General features: G+C 35.4%; 1 protein-coding gene across 1 annotated transcript in view; it reads left to right on the top strand.

Annotated features, from left to right (window-relative positions):
* The window catches only part of LOC120628327 (tetratricopeptide repeat protein 28), a 74,109-nt gene extending 47,943 nt beyond the window's left edge, over nucleotides 1–26,166 (top strand). The window contains exons 7-42 of the mRNA XM_039896644.1: nucleotides 1,392–1,617; nucleotides 12,951–13,196; nucleotides 13,290–13,453; nucleotides 13,528–13,603; nucleotides 13,684–13,797; nucleotides 13,871–14,090; nucleotides 14,293–14,512; nucleotides 14,606–14,879; nucleotides 14,975–15,073; nucleotides 15,146–15,262; nucleotides 15,351–15,473; nucleotides 15,554–15,759; nucleotides 15,842–16,021; nucleotides 16,109–16,253; nucleotides 16,685–16,787; nucleotides 16,875–17,011; nucleotides 17,149–17,326; nucleotides 17,415–17,541; nucleotides 17,670–17,827; nucleotides 17,915–18,013; nucleotides 18,097–18,218; nucleotides 18,320–18,435; nucleotides 18,508–18,635; nucleotides 18,748–18,951; nucleotides 19,635–19,774; nucleotides 19,905–20,012; nucleotides 20,408–20,489; nucleotides 20,848–20,945; nucleotides 21,025–21,248; nucleotides 21,433–21,597; nucleotides 22,148–22,303; nucleotides 23,817–23,920; nucleotides 24,054–24,207; nucleotides 24,405–24,556; nucleotides 24,661–24,786; nucleotides 24,868–26,166. Of these exons, the coding sequence (XP_039752578.1) occupies nucleotides 1,392–1,617; nucleotides 12,951–13,196; nucleotides 13,290–13,453; nucleotides 13,528–13,603; nucleotides 13,684–13,797; nucleotides 13,871–14,090; nucleotides 14,293–14,512; nucleotides 14,606–14,879; nucleotides 14,975–15,073; nucleotides 15,146–15,262; nucleotides 15,351–15,473; nucleotides 15,554–15,759; nucleotides 15,842–16,021; nucleotides 16,109–16,253; nucleotides 16,685–16,787; nucleotides 16,875–17,011; nucleotides 17,149–17,326; nucleotides 17,415–17,541; nucleotides 17,670–17,827; nucleotides 17,915–18,013; nucleotides 18,097–18,218; nucleotides 18,320–18,435; nucleotides 18,508–18,635; nucleotides 18,748–18,951; nucleotides 19,635–19,774; nucleotides 19,905–20,012; nucleotides 20,408–20,489; nucleotides 20,848–20,945; nucleotides 21,025–21,248; nucleotides 21,433–21,597; nucleotides 22,148–22,303; nucleotides 23,817–23,920; nucleotides 24,054–24,207; nucleotides 24,405–24,556; nucleotides 24,661–24,786; nucleotides 24,868–26,054 (6,478 nt within the window). The 3' untranslated portion in view covers nucleotides 26,055–26,166. The remainder of the gene's footprint in view (nucleotides 1–1,391; nucleotides 1,618–12,950; nucleotides 13,197–13,289; nucleotides 13,454–13,527; nucleotides 13,604–13,683; nucleotides 13,798–13,870; nucleotides 14,091–14,292; nucleotides 14,513–14,605; nucleotides 14,880–14,974; nucleotides 15,074–15,145; nucleotides 15,263–15,350; nucleotides 15,474–15,553; nucleotides 15,760–15,841; nucleotides 16,022–16,108; nucleotides 16,254–16,684; nucleotides 16,788–16,874; nucleotides 17,012–17,148; nucleotides 17,327–17,414; nucleotides 17,542–17,669; nucleotides 17,828–17,914; nucleotides 18,014–18,096; nucleotides 18,219–18,319; nucleotides 18,436–18,507; nucleotides 18,636–18,747; nucleotides 18,952–19,634; nucleotides 19,775–19,904; nucleotides 20,013–20,407; nucleotides 20,490–20,847; nucleotides 20,946–21,024; nucleotides 21,249–21,432; nucleotides 21,598–22,147; nucleotides 22,304–23,816; nucleotides 23,921–24,053; nucleotides 24,208–24,404; nucleotides 24,557–24,660; nucleotides 24,787–24,867) is intronic.
* The last annotated feature ends 1,757 nt before the right edge of the window (nucleotides 26,167–27,923 follow it).

The following is a 27,923-nucleotide window of genomic DNA, read 5'->3' as shown; positions in this document are numbered from 1 at the left end:
TTTAGCCCAACAAAATTAAAATACACTCAGCTTTATTACGTGTTGTACATTAATTAACCATCCAATATAATACATTTTGCTTATCGATAATATACACTAGCTCTACACAAAGATTAATACTATTTGCATTCACCTGCCCATATCGTAAATCTTCCTTCATTTCTTCCAAGTAACTGTCAGTTGGCGAACAAATTCCATTAATCTCCCCGGTTCTGCTATCATTAAACATCAATTCCGGGAGTTAGGTTTAATATTGAAACCACTACTACGACAAATGCGATTAGTTCTTGTCAAATAGCCTTTGATAAAGCAGTTTCCACATATGCATGATTGATATTATATGATTTTCTAAAGAGGGAAGGAAAAAATATCTACACAAAACGTAAGCTGTTATTGCTTAAGCTAATTCTAACAATATAATATTTATTTCATTATTTAGGGCACTAACAACATGCATATTACACGTTTTTAAATATAGCACACACACAAAAACATGGACTGATACAAGACAATTACATTATATGTCTTGTGACTGTTACGTCATCTGAATTATTAAAACCTGAAGTTTATGATCTATCTATTCCAAAATCTATCAATGACAAATTGAATTTAGTAGTCTATTATGAAAATCAAGCTTAATTTTCGCAAAAAGCAGGAGAATCTGTATGGTGTAATTTATAATTTCTTCAATCCTTATACCAAACAGATCTTCGGCAATGTACCTTCTACGCACGTTTCGCTCTATATTGAATAATTGTTAAAAATAATTGTTGTTGTTGTTTCTTACCAATATTTCCTTAATCGTTTATATCAAACGATTGGGTATATTTCTTTATAAATTAAAGAATTTGTGTGTGAACTAACTAGAAATTTGTTGGGACCTTTTATGTTTTGATTCGAATTTATTAATGAACGAGCTACTAAACACAAGCCCTACGGTAACACATTTATAAGTCGTTCCGTTATGCTAAAACTTTTCGCAATAAATGTAACTCAAAAATACGTTCCATACTTACAAACAATGCAAACAAATTCCAGACTCTACAGACAGACATATAGACATACATTAAATAAAATATTGTTTTAAGTTTAATTTTGACGACTGTGGCACAGTGATCCCTTGCAGGACAATCTGGTAATCCAAAATTTCGGAGTTTTCCCAGGTCTAGTCTTAAAAAGCTATTTATATACCGTGTATATATGATGTACTTTTTGGGCGGACAAAAAGCGTTAAACTCGCATCATCGTCATCGCACGCTTCTCATGGTATATATTTATATATGTACATAAACTTAGTTTTCATTTCTATAGTCAGTCCCAAAAGACTGTCCCGCATGTTTTTTTTTAATGTTCAGTTGCAGTTTCATTACACCTATGGATTTTATTCACAGAGGTTCCGTCTTCAGTGCCTTATCATCGGCACACTGGGCACTCAGTCAGCTGGATGCGGCTATCAATTACATGCAGCAAGACCTTGCCGTGGCCAAGTCACTAGGTGACACTGCTGGAGAATGTAGAGCGCATGGTAACCTCGGCGCCGCATACTTCAGCCAAGGTTCATACAAGGACGCGTTGACCGCTCACCGATACCAACTAGTGCTGGCTATGAAGTGCAAGGTAAGATCATGTTCTTCCTTCACATTTTTATCATCGAACTGCGTGGCATTTTAATGCATTTTGACGGCCGACTGGCGCAGTAGGCAGCGACCCTGCTTTCTGTGTTCATGGCCGTGGGTTCGATTCCCACAACTGTTACATGTTTGTGTGATGAACATGAATGTTTTTCAGTGCTGGCTTTTATATAAAACACTCAGACACTGAAAAACATGGAAATATTAAAAGTATTTATGTATATCATTCATTATGTATTTATGTATATTGTATATGCATTATATTGCATGCATTATATTGCATGCATTATATTGTATACAAAAGTATTCATCAATTATCTTAGTTATATTTTTTTAACAATTTGAAAAAAACCTTACACTTATAACTATTAAATTGTTGCTTAAATTTTAAGACAGGTAAGAAAAAATTGACTTTAGATAAATGTATAGATGTATCTTTTAACCTTTCACACAAAAACTATTGAATCTATTTGGATAAAACTGCATAGTAGTATATATAGCTTGTACATCAGAATAACACATACTGATGATTATATTTTGTAAAGGACATTGCTCGTAGACAGGCCCAGGATTTGGCGGCGTGTCACATGTATATTTAATCCAAAAAAAATGTCTGATTTCTTTATGTTTATTTGTTTTTAATCAACATTTCTTTTACCCTACTATTAAAAAAACTCATTAATCTTATATTTATATAATTAGAATCTCGGAAACGGCTCCAACGATTTTCATTAAAAATCTTTAGAGAAATTTAGTATACAGGGGGTTTCGGGGGCGATAAATCGATCTAGCTGGGATTCATTTTTAGAAAATGTCTTTTTATTTGAGTTTTCCGGTAATAACCGATTTGGTGCAGACGAAGTTTCACGGATCTGTCAGTCATTGATGAATTGACTAAATAATTTTGCACATTCGCCAACCTACAAAATATAACCTAAATGTTGCCAGATATCGGAGCTGTATTTCAATCAATTCAGTTTGAAGTAAATAACATAAACGCTCTAGAGCCAATAAAAATATATCAATAATCAACAAACCTCAGGCACTAATAGTGCCTACAAAATTGTCAATACCTGTGAGCTTTTATACCTACGGGTGTTTCTATCGATCAATGAGGTGCTTGTAGATAATAAAGCCAGTCATCTAGTATACGTTAATTACAGATTCACACGCGCTAATCTGTCCTACTCTATTTTTTCTAACTGGTCGTATTACGTAAACAAACTTTTCATTAGGTACTTTTTAGTGTAAAATTTGGTTTAAAAACAGACGAAAAACAAATAAAATGAAATGAGCTATTATTTATTAATATATGCCTTTATTATCATTTTTATTATTTTCAAAAAGATCTTTACACTAAAAAAAGTACTTAATTGAAAGATTGATAGAAAAAATTAAGTGTAAATTACAGTGAGCTTTTAAATACAGAGAAACATAATTAAATCAATGGTAGGCCTGCCTAACCTATTTTGGTTAGTAGTCTCGTCTGGTAGGAGGCTTCGGCCGTGGCTAGTTACCACACCAAAGACGTGCCGCTAAGCGATTTAGCCTCTGTTACGATGTCGCGTAGAAACCGATTAGGGGTATTCTTGACCCCCAACAGCTTCGCCTTTTACTATCTTAGACTGCATAATTACTTACAGCCTACAGGCAGGTGAGATTGTTCTCAAGATTGTGAGTCAAGGTTTAAGTTGTAATAAAAAAAAGTTTGGGAAAGTCCACGTGTAAGGAAAAGAAACACTAGTGTCGCAAACGAAGTGTACGAAAAAAGTGAACTAAACAGAATCACAATCAATTGTAGGTTACCTACCCTACAATTGATTGTGACTCTTTTTTTCAAATAAAAGTTAAAAAAAACTTCAATCCTCGAGATTATCAAACCAAACAAAAGTCTCGGGGTAATAGCTGCGCTGTGGTAATAACGTGGAATTTCAAAGCCCGCCCGTGACCCCGGTTGTGGTGTGTTCTTTATTAAGCTCTCCGTAATTACCAAGTGTGGTTTCTTTTGTAAGCAATTTGGAATCATTTCGCACAAATTGGCTGCGCGATTGCATTTATATTTAAATGTAACATTAACAATCTTTGTAAGTAGGCATCTATTATAATTTGAAATATATAATAAGTATAAACCTACACTACATTTTTTTCTAACTTTTGTTATAATATTTTTTAGTGTTAATAATGTATAATGTTTTCAAAATATAAAAGAAATAAAAACAAACAAAATAAAAAAAGATTTTCTTTTGCAAGTGTGTTTTTATTATTTATTTCATAATTTCAAATAAACTTTAAGCTGAAATATTAAGAAATATAAAGAAACAATTGTGTACATTATAAGACAGATAAAAAAAAACTTTATACAAATTGTTTTTTTTACCGTCGAACATCGACATCGTATCGATTTTGATCTTTCAGATCTATATAGAGTAACTCTAAAAAAAATCATAATAATTTAAACATTAGATAATTTCTGCATTGAGAAATTTGGAAGCAGCTTATCCAAGTAAGAACCTATTCGATTTCGATTCTGCTGCATGAAACGACTGCAATTGCTTTTATTGATACCGCCGCCGCACCGCGCCGCTTACACTCGATATAGGGTACTTCTTTAAAGATCCAAACCTAACTATTGATTTAATTTTCTTTATAATATTGTATTTTATTATGTTTACTAACGAATAGAAACATTGAAATATCATCACCTGGGTAACAATTGTAAGAGGACAAAAGTCAACGTGTATACTTGTATTTTTAATAACTAATGTAGTATAAAACGTGTATTATATCTAAATAATACGTATGAGACAAATTTCATATCTATTTCATGGCAATTCTTGGGTATCTTATGCATTATAACTACTTACTTATTGAGTGAGTAAATTGAATCTGTAATCTGGGTATCTTATGCATTATAACTACTTACTTATTGAGTGAGTAAATTGAATCTGTAAATGAACAACTTGGAAGCTTTACATTCTAAAAAATACAATTACCAAGCGGTTGCGCGTGAATCTTCTGTAAACGTCTAAAATCACTTTCTCTTAACACATAAATATGTTGTTTTACTAGAACCGGTGTCCACTTTAGTCCTGCATTGGAACCAACGTTTGCTCCTACTACTTCTTCCAATTCCAACATAAGTATGAATGCAACTGCGTAAAAACTTTGTTTGTCCGGTGAGTGACTTCGGCCATGGCTAGTTACTACCATACCGACCAAGACATGCAGCGAAGCGCTTTAGTCTTCCGGTGTCGCGAAGCAACCGATTAGGAGTACAGGTTTAATATAACTGCCATACTCCCTAACAGGTTAGCCCGCTACAATCATAGACTGCATCATCACTGACCATCACGTGAAAAAAAAAATAGATTATGATAAAATACATTTAAAAAAAGTATGATATATAAAAAAGTTTGTCACCAATTTTTTTCGCATACAAGATGTTATTTTTTCGCAAGAAACGTTATGTCGCCTCACAGCCTCGTTGGACTAGTTAGCATGTTAAACTACGGATAACTAGGTCCAGGGTTCAATTCCCGGATCGGGATATAAATCGTTACGTATTGGATTTTGTGTCAAGAAGAGTGTCCTTATCAGCCTACTGTAAAATCATATTACTGCTGTTTCGCCCTCGGGCTTCGAAGAGCACGTTTAGGTATTCTTAACCTCGCTTCATTATAAGAGAAGAGGCATGTAAAAAGTACACTATACTAATCGTCTGAGGGTGCTTTATCCGCCAGTGAGAGAGCCAGGTCTCAAAGCTAGTCTTCAAAACTATGCCAACGTTTGTTTGTTTAATTCTTATTGTATTGCACACTATGGGATATGGTTCAAAGGTGAACCTAATGCCATGAGGCATCTTCTTCCAGATTAACGTTGGTATGATGTGCTCATAAACTAAGCTCCCATAAGCATCCGCCTTCTTCCTTCCACCAGAGCTAAGCTTAGATAAGCTAGGTAATCAAGCGACCCTATTGGTTCATTTCAAACACTCACCCATCTGCAGCTTAGCAACGTAGCACAATATTTATATTAACTGTGGCATACTTCTTAAATTCAATCATACTTACTAGATCCCATCCAGAGTCATGGCCAATGTTGGCCCCAATCCGATGTTCCAACGTGCACTTTAAGAATACAAATAGTAAAATCTTCTCATATCCCTTTGAATCGCCGGCGGGCAGTAATGTTAATTTGCAGTTAACGCACAAGACATTGCTCTTTATTGCTGCAGTATAATGACGTTTATGGATTACTATTCTTTTTATATCGGCCTGCCTACGTATGAATTAACGTTTTATACGGACACTTGATATAGGGTCGCTAAATGGAAAGGGTAAGCATGTATCAGGGACTGGAAATACCGGCTACATATCTATCTGCTGATAAGTTTGTCTAAAGAAATTAAAGACGAATAGATAGCTCTGTACGGGCGTAGATGAATATTGTGGTCTATATATAAGATATTATCAAGTTTATCATTTAAAACCGGCGTAATAAATCCCAAGAGATGTTGCGCATTAAAAAACATGGCAGTAGTTCATGTATCTCACTTTTAGTTAAAAAAAGCCTAGGGCTTATTATCAGAACTTGTGCAGGCGTTGTAAGTTCATCACATAAAAAGACCTGTAGGCAAGTAAGTATGCTGTCGTCACTCTATGTCTATTAAAGAGACCTATGTCAGTCCACCCACTGGCTTCATCTCATCATCATAGGTTAGGTTAGGTTGTTGATCTCACACTCTCCGATTCTGCGATTGGGATAAGGATTAGCAGGACTACCACAGTGATTATAACCCGGACCGACGGCATAAATATGCTGTGAATCGAGGCAGTTACTTCGAATTAAAATGTCCCTCTTTCCCACACTTTCATCGGCATATTTCATTCCGCGTTGTTTAATAAACTTTAAGATAAAATGAATCTACCGAGTCCACATATTATGGAACAATCTAAAAAACAAACACTCGTAAAAATGTTTATTTTACGTGTTCCGTGCGAATGGACGCCAACAAAAACTTTCTGTCGAGCTCGAAATAACCGAGAAATTGTAACGAACTCAGAATTTATCAGCAATACGATATTTTTTATCCGTAGCTAATGCACGGACTTGTTCAACCATTTTATTGTGTAGTGTGTATAATATACCCTACGAGTTTATGAACACTTTTGAATGGTTATTCTTTATAAATACCTAAGTATATCTAGTTATTTATAAAGAATGGATAAATGGAATGGAAATATAAGGAATGTGATTACCTGAGTACATAAGCGCAAGGACATACTCACCTACTAAAAGTTAGATATGGTAAGACTTTTGTTAAAATTAAAACAGTTTTTCACACGCGTACTCTGCTAGTAAGTGAGAAATGGTCAAGCTATAAAAAAATATTCTAATTTGCTAGACTCCGTGAAAAGCATGAGCCTGTCGGTGTAATTTAAAATTTCTTCAATCTTATTTCTCCACACCAAACAGATCTCCGGTCATGTACTATCCGGAGCAAAACGTGCTTAAATACGCACGTTTTGCTCAAAAACCAGAGCATCCTCAGGATATGTTGACCTTACAATAAATGATTGTTATGAATTGTTCATTGTAAATCTTGGAATTCCTTAAATTTACGCCTGCTTCTATCCAATATCTAAAAATGGCCAAAGTTTGAATTGATTAAGAATATTAAATCAAATATAAATATTTAATCGAAAGTACTTCTTTTGTCTTCCCAGGGAACTTTATCAATTAATCAATCCTTTAATCGGTGAAGCTCTTATCTTAACGCGTTAGAGCGCATGATTGACAAAAGTTATATACGAGCTTAAGATAACGTAAAAATGTAGTGTTTCAAGTCCCACGTAATCTGTTAATACTACTTTTCCTAACATGACAAGCCAATGAAATCTCAGGTTAATGAATAGCCAATGATTTTAAATCCCTACTAAAATTATAAATGCGAAAAAATGCGAAATGGTAGAGTCACTACAAACAGACAGACAGACAGCCTACTTGAAATAAATGAATTTTGAATTTTGATGATGATGATGTTTCATGTATAGTGCTTGACATTGTTTGAATTTCGAATTTTGAAACTGTGTTTGTTTGTTTGTTTGTCTTTCCTTCACGCTTAGCTATCAATCAACTTAATTTTTGGCATTGTTGGACAGAGAGTAACAAAGGCTATATTTATCCCAGGAAAACACACGGCTAAATACTAAGAGATAGTCGAATAACGCAGCTTAGTCTTTATTCGCATAAGTCGCAGGGGACCGCTTATGATAATACGAAATCCCAAAAATTCTTGATTTTGAGCATCAATAGAATTCGTGAACTTTCACTAAAATACTTTTTTATTCATAGTACAAAAAAATAATAATAGAATACCTGGTTATGTTTTGACCTTTTAGGTATATAAATTAAAGAACAGAGCCCTATAAAGTAGTCGATTGATAGTTTTTTTTAAATACCATTTTTTTCTGTTTTTGCTATACTAGATCGGACGGTTTAGACTGCTACAAATTTAATTTAAATTAAAAGAAGGTAGTTTGGTTTTGCACTTCGAGGACCGTTTGCTATAAATTTTTGCTATAACATATTTATTTCTTGATACAGTAGGAAAATAAAAGAAATACATGGAGACATATATGTATAGGTACTCTTATATCCTTTCTGATACATTTTTAAAAATGCATAAAAACTTTCACATAAGTTATACAATAAATGTGCCTATCAAGCATACCCTTAGTAGAGAACTTATAAACCGCGAATAATTTGACAGTAACACGTCTGGCGCGCGCTTCATTAGGGAATGCCTAGAATAACCAGCAGAGCGTAGGGTTGCCACTTATGTGTAATTTGGGTGTTATTCAAAGGAGCCGGACCAAAATTAATTCAGCCCTCTTGGTAGCCCTTGTGCCAGCACCAAGAGTATTAAAGTACGATCTAGTAATGTAAAAATAAATTCTTTCGATGTGTTTTCTTTGTTTAGTCCGATGAAGGCCAATGAAACGCACAAAGCAAAGAAAACACGTCGTAAAAATGGGTTTTTCCGTTCCGTCCGTACCGCAATGGTGTTTTACATTAGGAGTGACTGAGATGTGGACTCTTGTAGGGCTATGATGCGCGTCACAAGTTTTTTAGGTCTACCCATTTTCTCGTCATATCTCATAGAAATAAGACAAGATAACCCCGGACATACGTACATACGTATGTCCGGTCTGTATATTTTTACAATACATAATGATAATAACAATAAACAAAATGAAATAAATAAGCGTTGATTGTGTTTCAAACGGCCCACACAAAACATTTGAAACTCTAACAAAAAAGACAATTCTACAAAAAAAAAGGTTCCTTAAATTCACATACATTGGCAACCCTTAGCAAGACAGGTGCGAATTGCACATCAGGTAAAGGGATTGAATCTAAAAGGATTCTGTAATATCTGCGCCTACTACGAGAGTTAATATAAGCGGTTTCTCCTAAGATCTAGGAGGATTGCGCTTTTGAAATGGAAACTAATTTAAATCTTCTTATGCATGAACACAAACTTTACGATCATTACGCATATCAAATTAACATAATCATTATACCTACTCTTTGATGGGACCTTTTACAGATTTAATGTTAAAACGAGATTAGTATTTGTATGACGTAAAAAACCGGCCAAGAGCAAGACAGACAACATATCAGTTTTTCCATAACGAGGTTCAGAACCCTAAAAAATATCCCACACACATATTATGCTTGACTTGACTGTGTAGATTAAAGAAGTCCTCTGTTTTTTATACCCTTACATATGGATTTTCGGCAGGCGGGAGATAGAAGTTCTCCACAGATCTCGATGAGAGGTATGAGTAACTTATAAAAAGAGAGGTACCTCCTGCTACAAATTTCGGATGATGATATGTTTTAAATTTTTTGCAATTATATATCACTTACAATTATATAAATCGAGGGACAACTAATACACGATACATCGAAATTTTTTAGTAAAGATAAAAGTTACAATTTGGGCATTAAACACTTTTATAAATTACCATCAAAACGCTATTTACAGCTTTGCAGGAACTAACACAGTAATAAATAAAAATGACGCCAGTACAGCAATAACATTCGGGTCAAAATCATAACTCTAAAACCTTTCGCCGAGTTCAATGGCAATAAACGCCGAAACACGTATGTAATTAAAACGATTCCTGTGATCGCTAAAATGAATATTTATGTATCGGTTTTAAATTCCACGCAAAACGTTTCGTCATGAAAGAAACGAGTCACGCCACCGCAAATGCCTTGTTATTGTATCCGTATATCATTAAATAAAAATAGGAAATAGGTGTTTTTTCTTGTAACCTAAGAAACTAAGTTACGTACCATTATATACTTTAGAGGTTTCTTAAATGTTTCAAGTTAAAAGTTGTTTAACTTGCTAACACTCTTCTACGAATCCTACACTTCATATAATGTGATTTAAACATTCTTGAAATACGGACGCACAAACTGACTTCTGCAGAGTGAGATTAATGAGGGATGTTTATCATTTTTGAGTTTTTGTCTCAAGTTAAATTTCTCAAGTTAAACGATTAAATAATTTCTAGACAAGTAACAGGTAGTTGTTGGCCAAAGTATGGCCAAAATGGCAAATTCATTTAAAATTTTAAAAGAAAAAACAATGAAAAATTAGAAACAAATATAAAATATGCAAAACATAAGTAATTCAATGAAAAACTGATTTTAGTATACACTTGCCTAAGAGAGACGTACGGGATTTTTTTAACACAATGTATGTACATTATAATCAAATTCACAATTTAAGAATTATGTTCTAAAATACTGAACATACATAACTCTAAACTAAATTGGCATGTCTATAATAGTGCTATCGTTTTTTTAATAAAGAACATACACATTACACTACATTTACACCTGTTAAATTTAGAGATTTGTTTAACCTCCTTGTAGCAATTTTATGAGATATATCAGTATCGGAAATCTACATTAATTTCACGTGCGTACTATCTACTCAGTGCAATTTAGTTATTTTTATAAGGTATTGTCACATTGCAGTGTAGACTTGTATACAGGCCTGGATTCCTAGTCAGCATTCCAGTAAAACGGGATTGATGACTCAGATAAAAATGTAGGAATACGGGTGGCGTTTTAGACATTGCTGATATTCTGCACAGACTATACTCGATGAAAACATTTCGATACATTGATGAAATCGCCTTTTCACTTCCTTCCATTTACTGCCCGCAGCCCACAACGACTTTTGAGAAACAACACAAAAGCTATATAAATATTTATTAACTAGCAGTTTCGGGGCCTGCGTGGATTATCTGACTGAATGTCTATACACCAACAGTATTATTGTTCAATATTATTAGAATTATAATCCTCGATACCTAAAAAGTGATCTTACAATGTATAAGTTATGAATAACCATTTTTCAATAGTATATCCACAAGAAAAGTTTTCCACAAGATACATGCAGCCTATTTAACCCTATTCCAAAGCAGGCTATTTAACCCTATTTTCTCCTAAACTGAAAATTGCTATTTCCATTTTCACAAATATACTTAACGTAACGTTACGTATAACAAACATAAAGCCTTACAAACTTATTCTCGCTCTAACTAATGAACATTGTTTTGATAAAAAAATGTTTAATAAAATTGCGCAATAATTATAAAAAATAACGCAAGTTGGTATAAGGCTGTTGAAGGACTAGTTATGGCTCGAATCGAAGAATCTTTAATTCTTGTGGCTTAATATATACTCAAGATTTTAGTCGCGCAATATTTTTACGTTGAGCCCCTTATATTGTTGTTTGTTGTAACATAACACAGATTCAACCAACTTTGTATGGACTACCAACAAGGACTCAAGAGCACACAACTAGCTAGCTTCTCGTATTATAGTTGAAATGCATTGAAAGGAGATCAAGTCAATATGTAAATCACTATGTTATCGTATCATGTTGCACATACTTAATTAGCTAGATTGTTGCAGGCTAACCGGCTCGCTAGGGAGGGCTATAATGTAGCTATCGATGTTATCGACTATAATCCGTCTCATGCAATTAAGTCTCTTTTTAAACCCCAACGATAAATTTCAAAAAAAAATGTATATAACAGATTGTATTCATTTTACAATAGCTATATAGTTCAGTTCAAAATATAATATAGTTCAATTTCTGGAACAGTTCATTCGACTTGTGTTTGGACTTCATAGAAGTCTTGCAAGTTGTAAGTAAAATGGCGTTTCCTTATATCGAACATTTACCATAGAATTCAATATTTAAAATTAAAAAAAAAATCGTATTTATGGTGAGTTTTGAATGGGTTAAAAAAGTTTTATTTTTCATCATATCATACCCCTAAGACATGGTTACGTTTTAAATTCAATGTCTGCTAGTCTACAGTAAGAAGGTACAAAAATGAATGTTTTTTTTTAGATTTTTTAGATGTTTTATATTAGCATCTAATGCATTTCAGTCCATACAATTTTTCGTTTCAAGTTATTTAAACGTACAGATAAAAATTTTGAATGAATTTCTAGTAACAAATTTTTCACATCACTAGGTTATTTCGTCGAGACAATGGCCCTATTGGCGGTCTGTCGTCGAACGTTTTTTTCCCTTTGTCCCTCCATTTCCTCGTTGAAAAGGATGCGATGCATTCTAATCATCTTTTATTTGTTTTTATTTCTATCGCTTACTTTAACCCTCGTAGGTCTGAATATAAAGTAGGTAAAATTGTAATATTGTGGAAATGGTGTATTATATATACCATCACATTTATAACAATACTTGCCTCATTCACCTAAAATGTACTAATGAAATACATAGTCCAACAATGAAAATGATGATGATCATCATTATTATAGTTAAAAGCCTGTGTATTTTGACAAAATTCTGACCTGCAAATCATAGATTGGGACCAGTTCTGTTGTACAAAAATCACAGCACATTAAATGAACAGGTCTAAAAGTATTGCCATACCTTATACATTTCATTCTGTAGATAAGATTAGTACTACTTCTGTATCTATCACTTAAGTTTAGGGATTTGTGTAAAATAGGCTATCAGCATCACTCTCCCCTTATTAGCATAATTATGTAATTTGTTTAACTTTAATTTATATATTTTTTATAATGTTAATTATTCTATTTTTACCTACACTTGGAGGAAATATCAAATTTATAAATTTAAAAAAATTACATGCAATTCAAATATTTACAAATTTTACTTTACATAAATATATTGTTATTATATTTACAAATTATAGGTTATGTTTGATATATATGTTATGATATGTTTCACAGGACACGCAAGCAGCTGCTGCGGCGTTGACCTCTTTAGGTCATGTCTACACAGCAATTGGCGACTACCCGAATGCTCTGGCTAGTCACAAACAATGTGTACAGCTGGTTAAGCAGATGGGAGATAGACTGCAAGAAGCTAGAGAAATAGGCAATGTCGGAGCTGTATATTTAGCTATGGGCGAATTTGACTCCGCGGTCGATTGCCATACCCAGCACTTAAGATTAGCGAGGAGATTGGGAGATCAGGTAAAATAGATTTAAAATACTTATTTATTAATGAAGTAGTTAAAAATTACTAGAACGCAAACTTAAATAATCAAATTATGTTAAACTTCACAGGTGGAAGAAGCGAGAGCTTACTCAAACCTCGGCTCGTCATACCACTATAGGCGTAACTTTACACAAGCAATTGCGTACCATGAAAATGTTTTGAGAATAGCTCAAAATCTAGGTGACAGAGCGATTGAAGCTAGAGCTTACGCCGGTTTAGGACATGCAGCAAGGTACAAACTTTTTTTTTTAAGGCATAACATCAACATTCCAAATGATCTGGAACTTAAACAGGTTTTGTTTAAAGGTGTGCTGGTGATTACGCACAAGCTAAGAAATGGCACGAAAGGCAGCTAGACGTCGCTTTAGCGGCCAGGGATAAGGTTAGACAATATCTTCATCATTTTGAATTTCTGAACTTAATGAGCTGATTTTTGGTTTTTATCCCAACATATTCTTTCAGATCGGTGAAGGTCGAGCATGCTCGAACTTAGGTATCGTATACCAATTGCTAGGTGAACACGACGCAGCACTTAAGTTACATCAGGCACATTTATCAATCGCTAGACAACTACAGGTAAGTAATAACAATAAGGTAAAAATAACAAATAAGAAAGGAACGCAAATTTTAAACAAACATTCACTTCCAGGATAAAGCCGGCATGGGGCGGGCTTACGGCAATATCGGTAATGCGTATTCAGCGGCAGGCTTTTATGAACAAGCCATTAAGTACCATAAACAAGAACTGACGATATCTAAAGAGGTTCACGATCGGAGTTCCGAAGCCTCCACACATGGCAATCTGGCTGTTGCTTACCAAGCATTAGGAGCGCATGATATGGCGTTATTTCATTATAGAGCACATTTAGGTAAGATTCACATACTAGCTGTCGTGGAAATTTAAGACAAAGCAAGCAAAGTTACCTCTATAAAAATGACAGTTAATGATGCCCTTTTTTAAGCAAAACTTCATTATCATTTACTATGTGTGATTAAAGCTAAGCACTAACTTATCGTTGTTTATTTTGTACTTCGTTGAAGATTTACTGGAAAAAAATGTTTCTTTTTAAGGTATAGCACGCGAACTAAAAGACGCGGCAGGAGAAGCTTGCGCTCTACTTAATCTTGGAAATTGCTTATCATCAAGAGGAGAGTTCGCTCAAGCGGTGCCATACTATGAGCAACATCTAATGCTTTCTCAAGAGCTTGGAGACGTTATTGCCGAAGCAAAAGCGTGTCACTTCTTAGGATACGCTCATTATTGTCTAGGAAATTATAAGGAGGCCGTAAGGTAATATTTATGTTAACGTTCTCGTTCAAATATTTTATCCACTACAAACAAGTAAATCTCAGAAATACAAATATGTAACTGTTTTTTTTTCAGATACTACGACCAAGATTTATCACTAGCGAAGGATCTACAAGACAAAATGAACATGGGAAGAGCATATTGCAACCTCGGCCTAGCACACCTCGCACTAGGCAATCTTGAAACTGCGCTAGAATGCCAGAAATACTTTTTGGCTATAGCTCACATGACGCAACATTTACAAGGGAAATTTAGAGCACTTGGGAATATCGGGGATGTTTTAATTAAAATGGGAGACGTGGAAGAAGCGGTCAAAATGTATCAAAGACAACTTGGATTTGCCAGACAAGTTAGTATATACAACACCCAGTAATTTAATACTATCAAAGTACTATCCAGCTACAATCGAATATAACTGATAACTACACATTAACTTCTTTTTAGGCTCGTGATCGATCTCTGGAAGCTGCAGCGTGTGGGGCATTAGGATTGGCGCGTAGATTACAGAGAAGATTAGACGCAGCCTTGGGACACCATACACAGGTATTAATATTACATTAAGTTAGCTCATACACATTAAAAGTACTGACGGTAATAATTTTAATCTGATTCAAGGAATTAACCCTTCGTCAAGAGGCGGGCGATGCAGCTGGCGAAGCAAGAGCACATTCTCATTTAGGTGCCGTACATATGGCATTGGGGCATTATTCTCATGCAGCTAGATGCTATCGGGTATGTTAAAAAATCCGTATAAAATGAACGTTTTACAAATTAAAGCATAATCGCAATATAGTTTACTAATGTCTGGATATTATTTTAGGAGCAACTGGAGAGGGCTCAAGAACTTCAAGACTGTGCCCTTGAAGCTCAAGCTTATGGAAACCTTGGTATTGCAAAACTCAACATGGGCCACTATGAAGATGCTATTGGCTATTTGGAGCAAGTAAGTATAGTTTTTGATAAAAATAAGTAATTTATGCAATAGTATAAAATCTTATAAAGAGATCAAATATTTATTTCCAGCAATTAGCGATATTAGAGCGTGTGAACTCACCAACTTGCCAGCTTGATAAAGCAAGAGCACTTGGTTCACTTGGAGATTGCTACGATGCTCTCGGTGATCCCGATGAAGCAGCGAAATACCATGAACAACATTTAGCTGCAGCACTTAAATTAGATAATACGAGGGAACAAGAAAGAGCATACCGGGGACTCGGACTAAGTCATAAGTGAGTCAATTTAAAAAACAATATTAAGTTAGCTAAACAGTTCGATTCGTTGCAATTGTATTTGTTTTTTTTTATCATTTAGATCAGTTGGCAATCTTCAACAAGCTCTTGTGTGTCTCGAGAAACGACTTGTAGTATCTCACGAACTAGGCATACCTGAGGCAAAGGCGCAGGCTTATGGAGAACTTGGTGCCTTACACATTGCTCTTAATAATCTTGAACAAGCCGTCTCTTGTTTAGAGCATCAAAAGAGTATTGCCAAGTAAGTAACCGAACCTGAAGTTGTAGTAAATTGTCTAAAATATTAGAGATCTTAACACCGAAATAACTATGCTCGAATATTTTTTAGGGAATTGAATAATCAAATAATGGAATCAGAAGCTTGTCATACACTCGGTGTAGCACATCACGCTCTCGGCGACCATGCAGCTGCTGTTAGGCATCATCGAACGGAGCTTGAACTAGCTCATAGACTTGGGCTCACACATTTACAGGTAATACACAGTTGACAGCAAGTAAGATAAATATAACTGGATAGGCGAAAATAATGAATTGATTGAATGTGCGAAGTAATATTATTTAACAAATTTATTTAAATTATCATATCAACCCAATACCGGCAGTACGGCAATACAAGGCACGAGTACAATGAGAAGGGTTTAGGCCGTAGTCCACCACGCTGACCAAGTGCATAATGGTGGACTTCACACGTCTTTGAGAATCCTTGCAAGTTTCTCCACGATGTTTTCCTTCACTGTTAAAGCAAGTGTTATTTTAAGGACTTAAGACGTACATAAATTAAAGAAGCTGCTGCGTGCTGGGATTTGAACTCAGCCCCCTGAAAGTGAAGCCGAAGTCCTAAACACTAGGCTATCACCGCTCCTTATTTTTATTACCAGGAACTTATTATTGTTTCATATGCCAGGCTCGAGCATGTGGTGGATTGGGCGCAGCTCACGCGGCGCTTGGTGCACAGGCTGAAGCAGCACGATGGCACGAGTCACGTCTGCGACACGCGACAGCTGCTGGTACGTTACTACCGTTACTATTGCATTTCTGTCAAATACTCAACAATTATCAAAACTAAAACGTTCCATTTTTTTCGATTACATTAGGCGATTCACGTGGAAGAGCCAACGCATTAGCGGATCTTGGTCGAGCACATCTTGCGATGGGTGCCTGTGGTAGTGCAGTGTCTTACTTACGTCAGGCACTTGCCGCTACTGAAGGACTTGCTGACGCAGATGAAGAGGTAAGAATGGAATAAATATTCGATTTAAAAGTCTAATGAATTTCACATTTTATTTTAATTCAACATAAACCCCGTGATAGAAACCTTTTATGAATGAATTCAAGATCAAATATCTTAAATGTTAATCACTTATTCAGGCTCGAGTGCGTCACAGGCTTGGTTTTGCACTTTGGGCCTCAGGGGAATTAGAAGAGGCAAAGGAACAGCTACATGGGGCACTAACAGTCTTAGAATCTGGTAATGAAAAGCACAGGGACAAGAAAACCATCGCCTTGCATACCTCAACACACCATGCCCTTCAAAGAGTTCTTATTGGTAAGTTTATATAATTTATTTCTTTACTCACAGCCATGGATGGACTTGGGTGGTAAGTACGTTTAATAAATTGAATGTTTTCTTCTAGAACTTGGACGTCATCATGAAGCGCTTGTAGTCGCTGAACGTGGACGGTGTCGTTTACTAGACAACGTCACAGACAAACAAACTAGTGCTTTAAACCAAGCAAATCTTGAGTTACATACTGCCCAAAGGTAAATATTTAAAATACACCTTCCTCTTCATCAAACTTCCCTGCTTAAGTATTTTTTTGAACATTCATATATTTGAAACTAAAGGCTTTGAAGTCTTTTTTTGACCAGGATTTTGTTTTGGTTAGTAGGAACCTCAATGAAGACGTCACCAAGGATCGAACAGAATTATGGAGTCCATCGACTGTAGATCAAGTCCTGGAAGTAGTGAATAAGCAGAAAGCTCCCGTATTGTATTACAGCATCGCAGCTGGAAGGTTATACTCTTGGTTGCTTCAACCTCATAAAGGTAAACCTACTTAAATGAAAAACTCTACCAGTAATCCTACGTCCATTCAAAATCGTTGCAGGTTTATTGATAACTGTGCTGTTTTAGGTATTCTGAGATTCCACCAAACCTGCCTACTTGATCAATCAGAAGACGGCGATAATAGTCTCCCAGATATAAGTCCTGACGATCTTCAAACAAACACAAGTGAGTTTCATTATTATCATACTAAAATCAGGTTGAATACAATTTACAGGAATTTTGACCTAAACCTTTTTCTTCGTACAAAGGTGCAGGCAAATTAGAAAGATGGATTAAGGAGTGGTCCGCTTGGTTGAAAACATCTGCCGATCGAAGAGAAGACGATCAGTGGGACCCAGATGATCGTCCAAGTACAGGCCTTGCAAGGATGGTTAGTATATGCTATTAACTCTCAAAGAAGTACCTTACACTGAAAGTGTTTTGTAGCTATAGTTTTTTTCTGTACTTTATACATTTTTTGTAATGTTTTAGGTTACACGAAACCATCTGTTAAATTCTTCGAACTATTCACTGAGCTCTTTGTTCAGTGTAGGTTCTGTTGGTGGTTCAGTTGCTGGCTCGGTAGCCAGCCTTCAAGGCTCTACAAGGTAAAAAATAACTTTCTCCAGAGAATTCTCCTCCTAAATTTCAGCTTGCTAAATAACTTGTTATTATTTTAGATCCAGTGTGCATGGGCCCAGAAAGAAGCAGCCCTCATGGCAAGGCCCTCCATGCCTCAACTCATTATATCAGATGCTTATTGCGCCATTCGAAGATCTGCTACCGGCTTCCTGCAATAATAATAATGGTAACCTAATGAAACAATAGTTAATATTATTTAATTTAAAGCGTTAAGAAGGTTTCCTTCAACATTATCGACATACATTTTAGAAATAATCCAAATAATATATAATTTGTAGCAACACACGGTCGTCGTGGATGTGGAGGTCGACGTGAGATATCTCTCGTGGTTGAAGGAGCTCTGTACGCATGCCCCTGGGGAGCATTGCGTGGTACCACAGATACAGAACCCTTATGCGAGCGATACTCCCTTCTTGTTGCTCCAGCACTACGTCCGCTCAGACACACTCGTCACGTGAGGACTAAACCGCATCCTGAACATGGTAAGTTCATAAACCTATTACGATCAGTGGAAAATCAAAACAATGGTAACAATATAGTTGACCTTATATTCTGTCACCGACAAAGGTATGCACTCGGTATGCGTTTGGATCACTTTGTCTAATCGTTACTTTATTAACCCAACTTTTAACTGTTGTCAAGGTAGAAACTTTGAAACTCACTAAAATGTTGTTATGGATCAATAACATAAGATTAATTATGAGTACTTAACATTAACAATCGCCAAAAGAAAGTCTACTTGATATATTTACGAAATCTGTCAAACATCACTATAGTTTACATTAAAGACGACTTGTACTGTTATTAATGTATGATTTGTTAAAATATATATTAGTTGATTATCATTTTTGTTTTTTTTTTATATTTATTATATTATGTATGATTTTAATTGTGTAATCTAGTTCAAGTATTAGTAAATAGTTATTAGTATTTTTTTTTATTATGCACAACCTGCAGTCTGTTATGTAAGGAAAACAAAAGAATAACAGATTGTTATACTTTTGTTTCCTTATCCTAAGGTTGCCTGGCAGAGATCGCTAATAAGCGATAAGGCCGCATTTTGTATACTGCTTCTGTCTGTGTTTTTTTTTATTCTTCTTCTGTATCTTTTGTGTGCAAATAAAGAGTATAAATAAATTAATTAATTAATCTGTCATCAACGCAGGTGGTGCAAATGCTAACAACGCAGAAGCGGGCATGCGATGCCTGGTAGTGGGCGTGCGTTGGGGAGCAGCGCATGCGCTACTCAAGGAAGCAGAGCTGGTCGCAGATATGCTACGTGTAACACCACTAACTGACTACCAGGTACACTAATTGACTATATGCACAGCTATAACTAAAATTTCGGTAACCTATGGGTTATATTCTTCTTATATTCATTTCAATAGCTCTAACATTTATTATTGTTTGTTTGAAAACTAAATTTATTTTTCAGGCATCAAAGGAAACAGTCCTGGCTCAACTCCCACAAGCAGAATGCGTCCACTTTGCCACACACATCTGCTGGAAAACTCCTGGCATCGTTCTCAGTCCCGGAGAAGTGGTAAATTGATCTAAATCCTTAAATATATTTAAATATAGTCTCGAACAATTTTGTCCAATAGCCACTAAAGTTTATAAAATTGTATCGATTATTCTTACATTACTATTTTATACGTATATATATTGTATTAGTATATATTATTTTAGTATGTATTCATATTTATATATTGCGCCGCTACCCTCTACTACCTTAAATAACTTTCCCGAAGCTATAGCAATAATACCGCCTTTGCATAATAATATTTGTTTAAATTTATAAAGTTGTCTTTTATTTTGTTTCTTTTTTTGTGTGCTATAAAGTGTTTTAAACTATCTATGAACCTATCTAAATTAAGTGATTTATACCAAAAACATGCCTTTATTTATTATTATTTAACTATTAATTGTATTTTTTAGGTGGATTCGCAAGCCAAGCGGCTACTGAATACTAGCGTTGGTAGTGGAGTTGTAGATACATCAACGGAAAATGAAGAAGACAGTAAGTATCCGCGTTAGTTAGTTTTTTGGTATTTGGATCTAGTTACAAAGTCAAACGCGCATGTGGACAATGTCAAGCACTATACATGAAACATCATCATCATCAAAATTCAAAATTCATTTATTTCAAGTAGGCCTAATATAAGAACTTTTGAAACGTCAAGTCTGCCTGTTTGTAGTGACTCGTCATCATCAACACTAGTTGCCACTTGTCAACTGCGCTCCTGAGTCCTGCATACTAGGACCTAATGATAACTCAGAGTCGCCATCGCGATCCAAGAGTTAATTTACTAAGCTTTACTAGATGTTTTGTTTTGTTTTGTAACAGTTGTTTTAATTATGATACTTTCTTTAAACAGATGCCGAACTACCTCCAAGTAACGAAGAATTGCCACCCGCCTCTGAGTTTATGTTGACTGCAGCTGAAATTATGAACTTGAAAATCACCGCTAGACTGGTATGCTTTAAACTTTAAAAACTTTAAATTATAATTACTCAGACTAATATTTAAATAAATGTAATTTTTTAAATTCCAGGTGGTAATTTCATGTGCTCCATCAAGTGCAGCGCTGCAGGATTCAGATGATCCAGAATCAGTAACGCAAGCCGGAGATGGTGTTTCTCGATTATGCAGAGCTTTCTTAGCTGCTGGAGCTCAAGCTATATTAGTCACTCTATGGCCTTCTCCTCAGGACACTGCGACAAAGATTTTATACAGGGCGTTGTATTCAGCGCTTTTACAGGGAAGCAGGGTAGCAAAGTGAGTTTTTTTCTTTTTAAATTCTTCATCATTAACACCAAGGTAAAATTTTGATTAATCATGCGGTCATGATATACTTAGTATCAGTAATTTCCAAGATCGTTATTCTTATAACGATTTTGGAAATCTAGTGGTGGTCATACTCTTGTATGACCACCATTATATATAATGTTCTCGTTTTTAGAGCTCTTGGAGATGCCATGCAGACAGTTCGTCACACGAAACACTTTTCGCATCCTGCACATTGGGCTGGCCTAGCTCTATTAGGAGCTAATGTACGCCTGAGCAACAAAGTCGCCCTTATGGGTCAAGCACTATGTGAATTGCTAGCCGCTCCAGACAAATGCAGGTAATAAATATCACCCTAAAGAATACATTTTACACCACTCGCTTAACAATGCCTTACGTGCCTTAACGCTAGCTACACTACGGATTCTAGTATCGCACGCTTTGTCGCTACGATCGGGAGTTAGTGTACATTCCTTCGTTACACTTGGAATTTATCACACACACCCCCATTTTACGTTAACCTCATAAATGGGAGATCAACGGTACCAGAAATTTAAAAAGAAAAAATCTTAGGTCTGGTCTTATGGGAAGCTTCAGGTGTGACTAGCTTATACTCTATCCACAAATACGTGTGGCATTGTGACTAAGCGTTGCAGTACGATGCCGCGTAAATATCGCCTAGGGATATGGGTTTAATATAACTGTCAGTCCCCTTGCATCATCTAGCCCGTTATCATCTAACACTGCCTCATCACTTGTAGTGCTAAAAAAAGGAGTCTTCTCTTCTCTTAAATTCCCCATAAGATATTTAGAAAGAATCTACTGACTCTCCTTAACGAATGCACATTCAATTCCCATACAAAATATTTTAAATACTTTAATTTCATCAGGGATGCATTACGAGTTTGCTTACACTTGGTTGAAAAATCTCTCCAACGGATAGTAAGAGGACAGAAAAATGCAATGTACACAACACAAAAGAGCATCGAGAACAAAGCTGGGACTACCACAGGTTGGCGGGAACTATTGATGAGTGTTGGATTTAGGTAAGTTATGTTAGCGCTATTTAACATGTTATTACATTATTTACGTTTATGATATTATTTCAATAAAGTAATATTAATTAAGATCATTATATGAAGTATGGCGTTTTATATTTAAATTTACCTAATTGTTATTTAATATAGATTATTTACAACAATAATTAAGTAATTTATATTAGCTTGAATATAAATGGTATGTTTGTGTTCTCTTTGGTTTTTATGCCAAGAACAAAAAAACTATGGAGGGTAGAGGTAAGGAGAGTCATCTGTGTATATGAAAAAGTGTCGTCAAAATGTATTAAATTAGGATGGCGCCACATTTGCATCAGGGTAACTCTTAAAAGAAGCGCCAAATATAAATATTGTTAGAGTAGGCTTGAAAAATAAACAAGGAAGTATAGAGATACAAGGAAGTAAGGTTATATTTACCACAATATTTTGTACAACGTAAGTTGTTGAAATTCTCAATAATTAACTACTTTAGTCGATAATGACATTAAATTTTTTAACTCGGCATACTTCAATTCATCTACGATTGCTACATTCATACCATACCCTGTGCATCCACCAGCGCCATTGTGGAGGATTTTTGAACTGTTATTTAGCGCAACAACTGGACACTTTTTCAACTTTTATCCCATATAAGATGACTCTCCTTACCTCTACCCTCCATAAAAAAACAAAGAATAAAAGATGGCGCTAATTATGGATTCAGGCGCGAACGCTCAACGAAGTTGAAATGTACATAATTTTAGAAATGTTAGGTTCTAAGCGCAGAGCGATAAATAACATAATATTGTAAAAAAACGATTAAGCAAATAACTGTTTTGGAAATGTTTGGAAAGTTATTTTGAACTATCAGTCATTAGCCAACAATTATAATAATAATATCCTTACTTATATTTTAAATACGAAAGTGTGTTTATTTGTAATTCGTTTATGCCCTAAATAAGCAACCAATGAACTTGAATTTTGGCAAATAGTAAATTGAAAAGACGAAGAGTAGGATAAACCCAGGAAAACAAACAGTTCCCACGGAATTTGTAAAAAAACCAATGATAAATGCGGATGAAGAACACTAGTTAGTACAGTTAGTATTTAATATTCGAGAAACAAATCAACCATTTGCAAATTATAAATAAGTTTGAAAATGGTTGAAAAGGCGAATAAAGTGCAAAATATATAAAATGAAAAGTCAAACGGTTTGCCAGTCGATTGGAGCAGAGGGCAGCGTCCCTTCTTTCTGAGTCCAAGGTAGTGAGTTCGATTCGCACAACTGGAAAATATTTGTGTGATGAATATGAATGTTTTTCAGTGGCTGGGTGCTATCTGTATATTATGGGTATTTATTCATTAAAATATTCATCAGTCATCGCAGTAGGTACCTATAACACAATCTACGCTTACTTTGGGGATTGATGGCGATTTGTGTATTGTCGTAGTATATTTATTTGTTGTATATTTTGAATTTTTAAAAGTGGAAAAAGGATGTCAAATGCTTTACTTTTCTTAACAGATTTGAACCAGCAGCGAACGGCATACCCTCAAGTGTATTCTTCCCCCAAAGTGATCCTGAAGAAAGATTAACACAGTGCTCGGCCAGTCTTCAAGCTTTGTTGGGTAAGAATGATTGCATGTTTTATTAATTTTAAAATATTTGCGGAAATTTATTTATGCCTAAATATTATTCAGATTAAAGTTTAAATCAATACTGTCTGCTAAAGAACTTTTTAATATTATTTTTTCCCTTCAGGATTAACTCCAACAACGCTGCAAGCATTATCGAAACTTCTATCGAACGGTAGTGATGTAGCAGACGATATAATTGGCGTAGTTCGGTCTGTTATATCGCAATTCTCCGTGAAAAGTTCTGAAAGTGAGACAATTGAGGTTGCTGTTAATGTCAGGTAGGTTCTAAGTTAGAATTATTTTCCAATAGAATAATTTTCCGTTTTTAATTTTATGATTAGAGTTTCATACCAGAAGGATATCATAGGAATCCTCGACTATCCATCACAGTCTGTTGACGGATTTTAAATGAAAAAGATTAAAACGAAATGAAATGAAATGAAATTTAAGTCAAGCATTTGATTATTACGTTTAGGTTATGGCGAGTCAACGGCTGTCACGAACTTTTGGCCTCCCTCGGCTTCGACTTGGCTGAGGTTGGTCAAGATGAAGTTACTCTACGGACGGGCAAAACAGCTAACAGACGCCACATACAGTTTGTTTTGCAGGCTTTGCTTGCTCTCTTTGGTAAGACTTCTTATTACCTCACTTAAATAGTTGACGTTGTTTTGTCGCATTATTTCATAACTCTGTACAGATAATAAAAGTATTTTTAATGACAATTTCAACAGATACGCAGGAGGCGCCACGTAGTCTTAGTTTGGAGTCTAGCTCAAGCGTTGAATCCTTGGCATCTATAGATGATGGTGACTTAGAACCACATTCCGATGGCGAACCACCACCGAGACAACATAGACGTAAGTTGTATATAGTATGTTCATGTGATTTACCTGTCAAACTTTTTTCAATAATTATAATAATCTACTTTTCTTTTACAGAAGAAAGCGGCTCAGCCGTTCCACCTCCTCCGTTGCCTTTAGGATCTTGTGGAGGTGCTTTCACAATGTACGTTCGCGGCACATCTTCCGCAGCTGAAGTTGGTCGTGGTGAACCTGATGGCAGAACAGCCCCGCCTCCTGCACCCCCACCACCCAGGTATAGAGGTGAAAGTGATGCCGCCTTCACCCCATCACCGCCTGCAGCTGCACCTCCAAACTCCACAGCACCTCAGAGAGACGTATCTTTGGCGTTGGCTCATCAAACCAAAATTAGAACTCTGTACACAAGACGACCTCCTTCAACAGATGACTCCGATTGGGAAAGTTCTGGCCATGACACAGTCTTACGTAGACGTCCGGAACATCCCCATCAAAGATATTTAGACGCATTTTACGATTTAGCATCAGCGCAAACTCGGCGAGCTGATGATGAAAAAGCAGACCAAACGATGAATCAACCATCAACATCAAAGAGAGCTCCGAGACCTAAAATGGGTACGAACAGTCGCGACTCTATGGCACAAGTACGACATATGAGTGGAGAACTAACTCCTACTATATCAGAAGTTTACCATGAGAGAAATATAGGATTAGGTCTAGCCCCACCACTAGCAGAATTGCTTTTGTCTGAAGATTCAAAGACTGAAATGAGAACTGCCAGTTCGAGTGAAAATTTACTTCTGCAGAATTTAGAAAAATTAGGTCTACTCGGAGAGTCCAGTGAATCAGAAGATAGGTGGTGTAGTGGAAACGCTTCTCGACCTTGGCTATCAGCACCTCCTTTAGAGACCGATATCCAAAGTTCAGATTTGACAACCGCAGAAATAATAGAACGCAAGAGTAAGTTCAAGAAAGACATCGAACCCAAGAGAAAAGAAGAGAACGTATATGATTTAAAACCAAAGGACGATACAGTGGGGTCGAGCGGAGTAGAAAAGCGATCTGTATCTCCATTCTCAGAACTTTCTAGAAGGGATGAGGGTGATGGCAGGAGTATTGCGGATTCTCATTCATCTTATAAAGCACTTGTTTTAAATCCCAGAGCGCCATATTTGCCCGAGGAAGGAGAATCGGGAATAAATGCAGGTAATGAAGGTGGTAAAACGCACCCAAGAGTAAGACGACCTCCTGTTCCCAGAGGTAGACCAACGTATACAACACTTGATTTTCCACCGCATAAGTTATAGATATTACGTTAGTGAACAAGTCGTGATTATTATAAACTAGAACGTAAATGTAGAGACGATATTGTTTATATTTTGTAATGGAATTAGACGGCTATGATTTCATAATTAACTTGTAAATGAATTTGTAAAAATAATCTTTATGAATATAGGTATTAGGCATTTTAGAATATTTAGAATTATTAATTAATCTTGAAACTTAACTCATAAGATTTACAATTTAAACTTTTCGATTATAATTAATTATTTATTTTAGCTTACATTTGGAGCAATTAAAGTGCCTAGAGCACAACAAATAGTGATACAAATAATTTTATTTCTTGCCATCGACTTTTTGTAAAAATATGTTTTAGTGAATACAATACTCGCACAAATCAAGATTGTGTTTAATTTTACTTCCCTGACCAGTAAATTTACTTTCAAGTGATATATTACGTAAGAAAAATTCCTTAAGTTCCGATGGCCTTGCTTATACATTTGTCGTGCTAAAACTTGAGAGCCTTCAAAAGTCTTTTTATTTTTTCATAATAAAAATTAAACTATATACTTTAATTATTTCAAGCGACAGATAAACCCAATACTAAAATTAACGGTCTCTTTTATATATTCTTATAAAGCAGTTTAGTATGTAACCCTTTCCGTAGCCATTTTAGTTTTTTATTCATTATGCATTAAGTATTCAAGCCAGAGTTTAACATTGTATTTTGTAGAAAATATTAAATACTTAATTTATTACATTTGCAGAAATAACAATAGTAAGTAACTGACATGACATGGTACCCATTATACACTTGCCACTGGTATAAGTCTGGTATAAGTTCCGTTTGATAAAAAGCCAATGTCGAATCCATTAAGCAATTACCTCCTCGGTTCGACTGGTAGTTAAGTACCTACCTGTGTCCATTGATTTATTGCATGGGTCTGTTAATACAGCTTTATAAAAAATATCGACAAGTTCAATGTTCGTCCGCTTTTACACTATTTACTTAAGTAGGTTACCTACCTGCTCAGATTTTCAAGATAGTCACGTCTACAAATGGCCTAGTCCAAGGTTACCAACCGATGTTCCAAAAACATAGCCTTGGTAGATAGAGCGGTCCTGTTCAATCTAAGCTCAATCCAAAATACACCTAACTTGGAATGTTGTTTGCATACATTTTTATCTACTCCGGGTAAACAACGGCAGAACCGAGGTCCAAGGATACTTCCGTTAGGAATCGATTGGTCCCTGTTTAATCGATTGGATTGGGTGTTTCAGGACTTTTATTTTATGTTTTGTGTTAAATTCTGATCATATCCGAATTTTTATACGATAAGACTTTTGATGAAAAAAATTGAGAATTCTATAAAACGACGTTAATTTTATTAACGTCGTTTTATAAAATCGTCGCAAGGAATTTTTAAATTATGTAGTCTACCGAATGTTATTTTTGTTCCACCGGGTGAGGTTTTAGCTAACTTTACAAGTGATGCTAACTTTACACCAGGTGAGCCTGGTGGTGATGCGGTCTAAGATGGTAGCAGGCTCGCCTGTTAAGGATAACCCTTAACAGGCGAGCCTGCTCACAGTCTGCTAGTCATATTAAACGCACACCCTTAATCGTTTTCTACGATAGATTTGAGGTAACAAGAACGGTTTTAGATAATGAAATATTGACAATAGAATTAGATTTTCACTAGTTCCTGATGCTTCTAGAAGAAGCACGCGCGCACTATACGTTGTCGTTGTAGCTGAAGAGATTGCTATGTAACGATAAGGCCGCCAAATTGTATATGAAAAACAATCACATTTTCCTTTTTCTTGTACTTTTGTAACGTACAATAAAATTGTATTCATTCATTCAAGAACATCCTGAAAGAAAAAAGATTAGA

This window comes from Pararge aegeria, chromosome 12, assembly GCF_905163445.1.
Source record: "Pararge aegeria chromosome 12, ilParAegt1.1, whole genome shotgun sequence".
In the NCBI taxonomy this organism is placed as follows: Eukaryota; Metazoa; Arthropoda; class Insecta; order Lepidoptera; family Nymphalidae; genus Pararge; species Pararge aegeria.
Note: the sequence above shows the minus strand (reverse complement) of the source record. Positions and strands in the feature narration are given on the sequence as shown.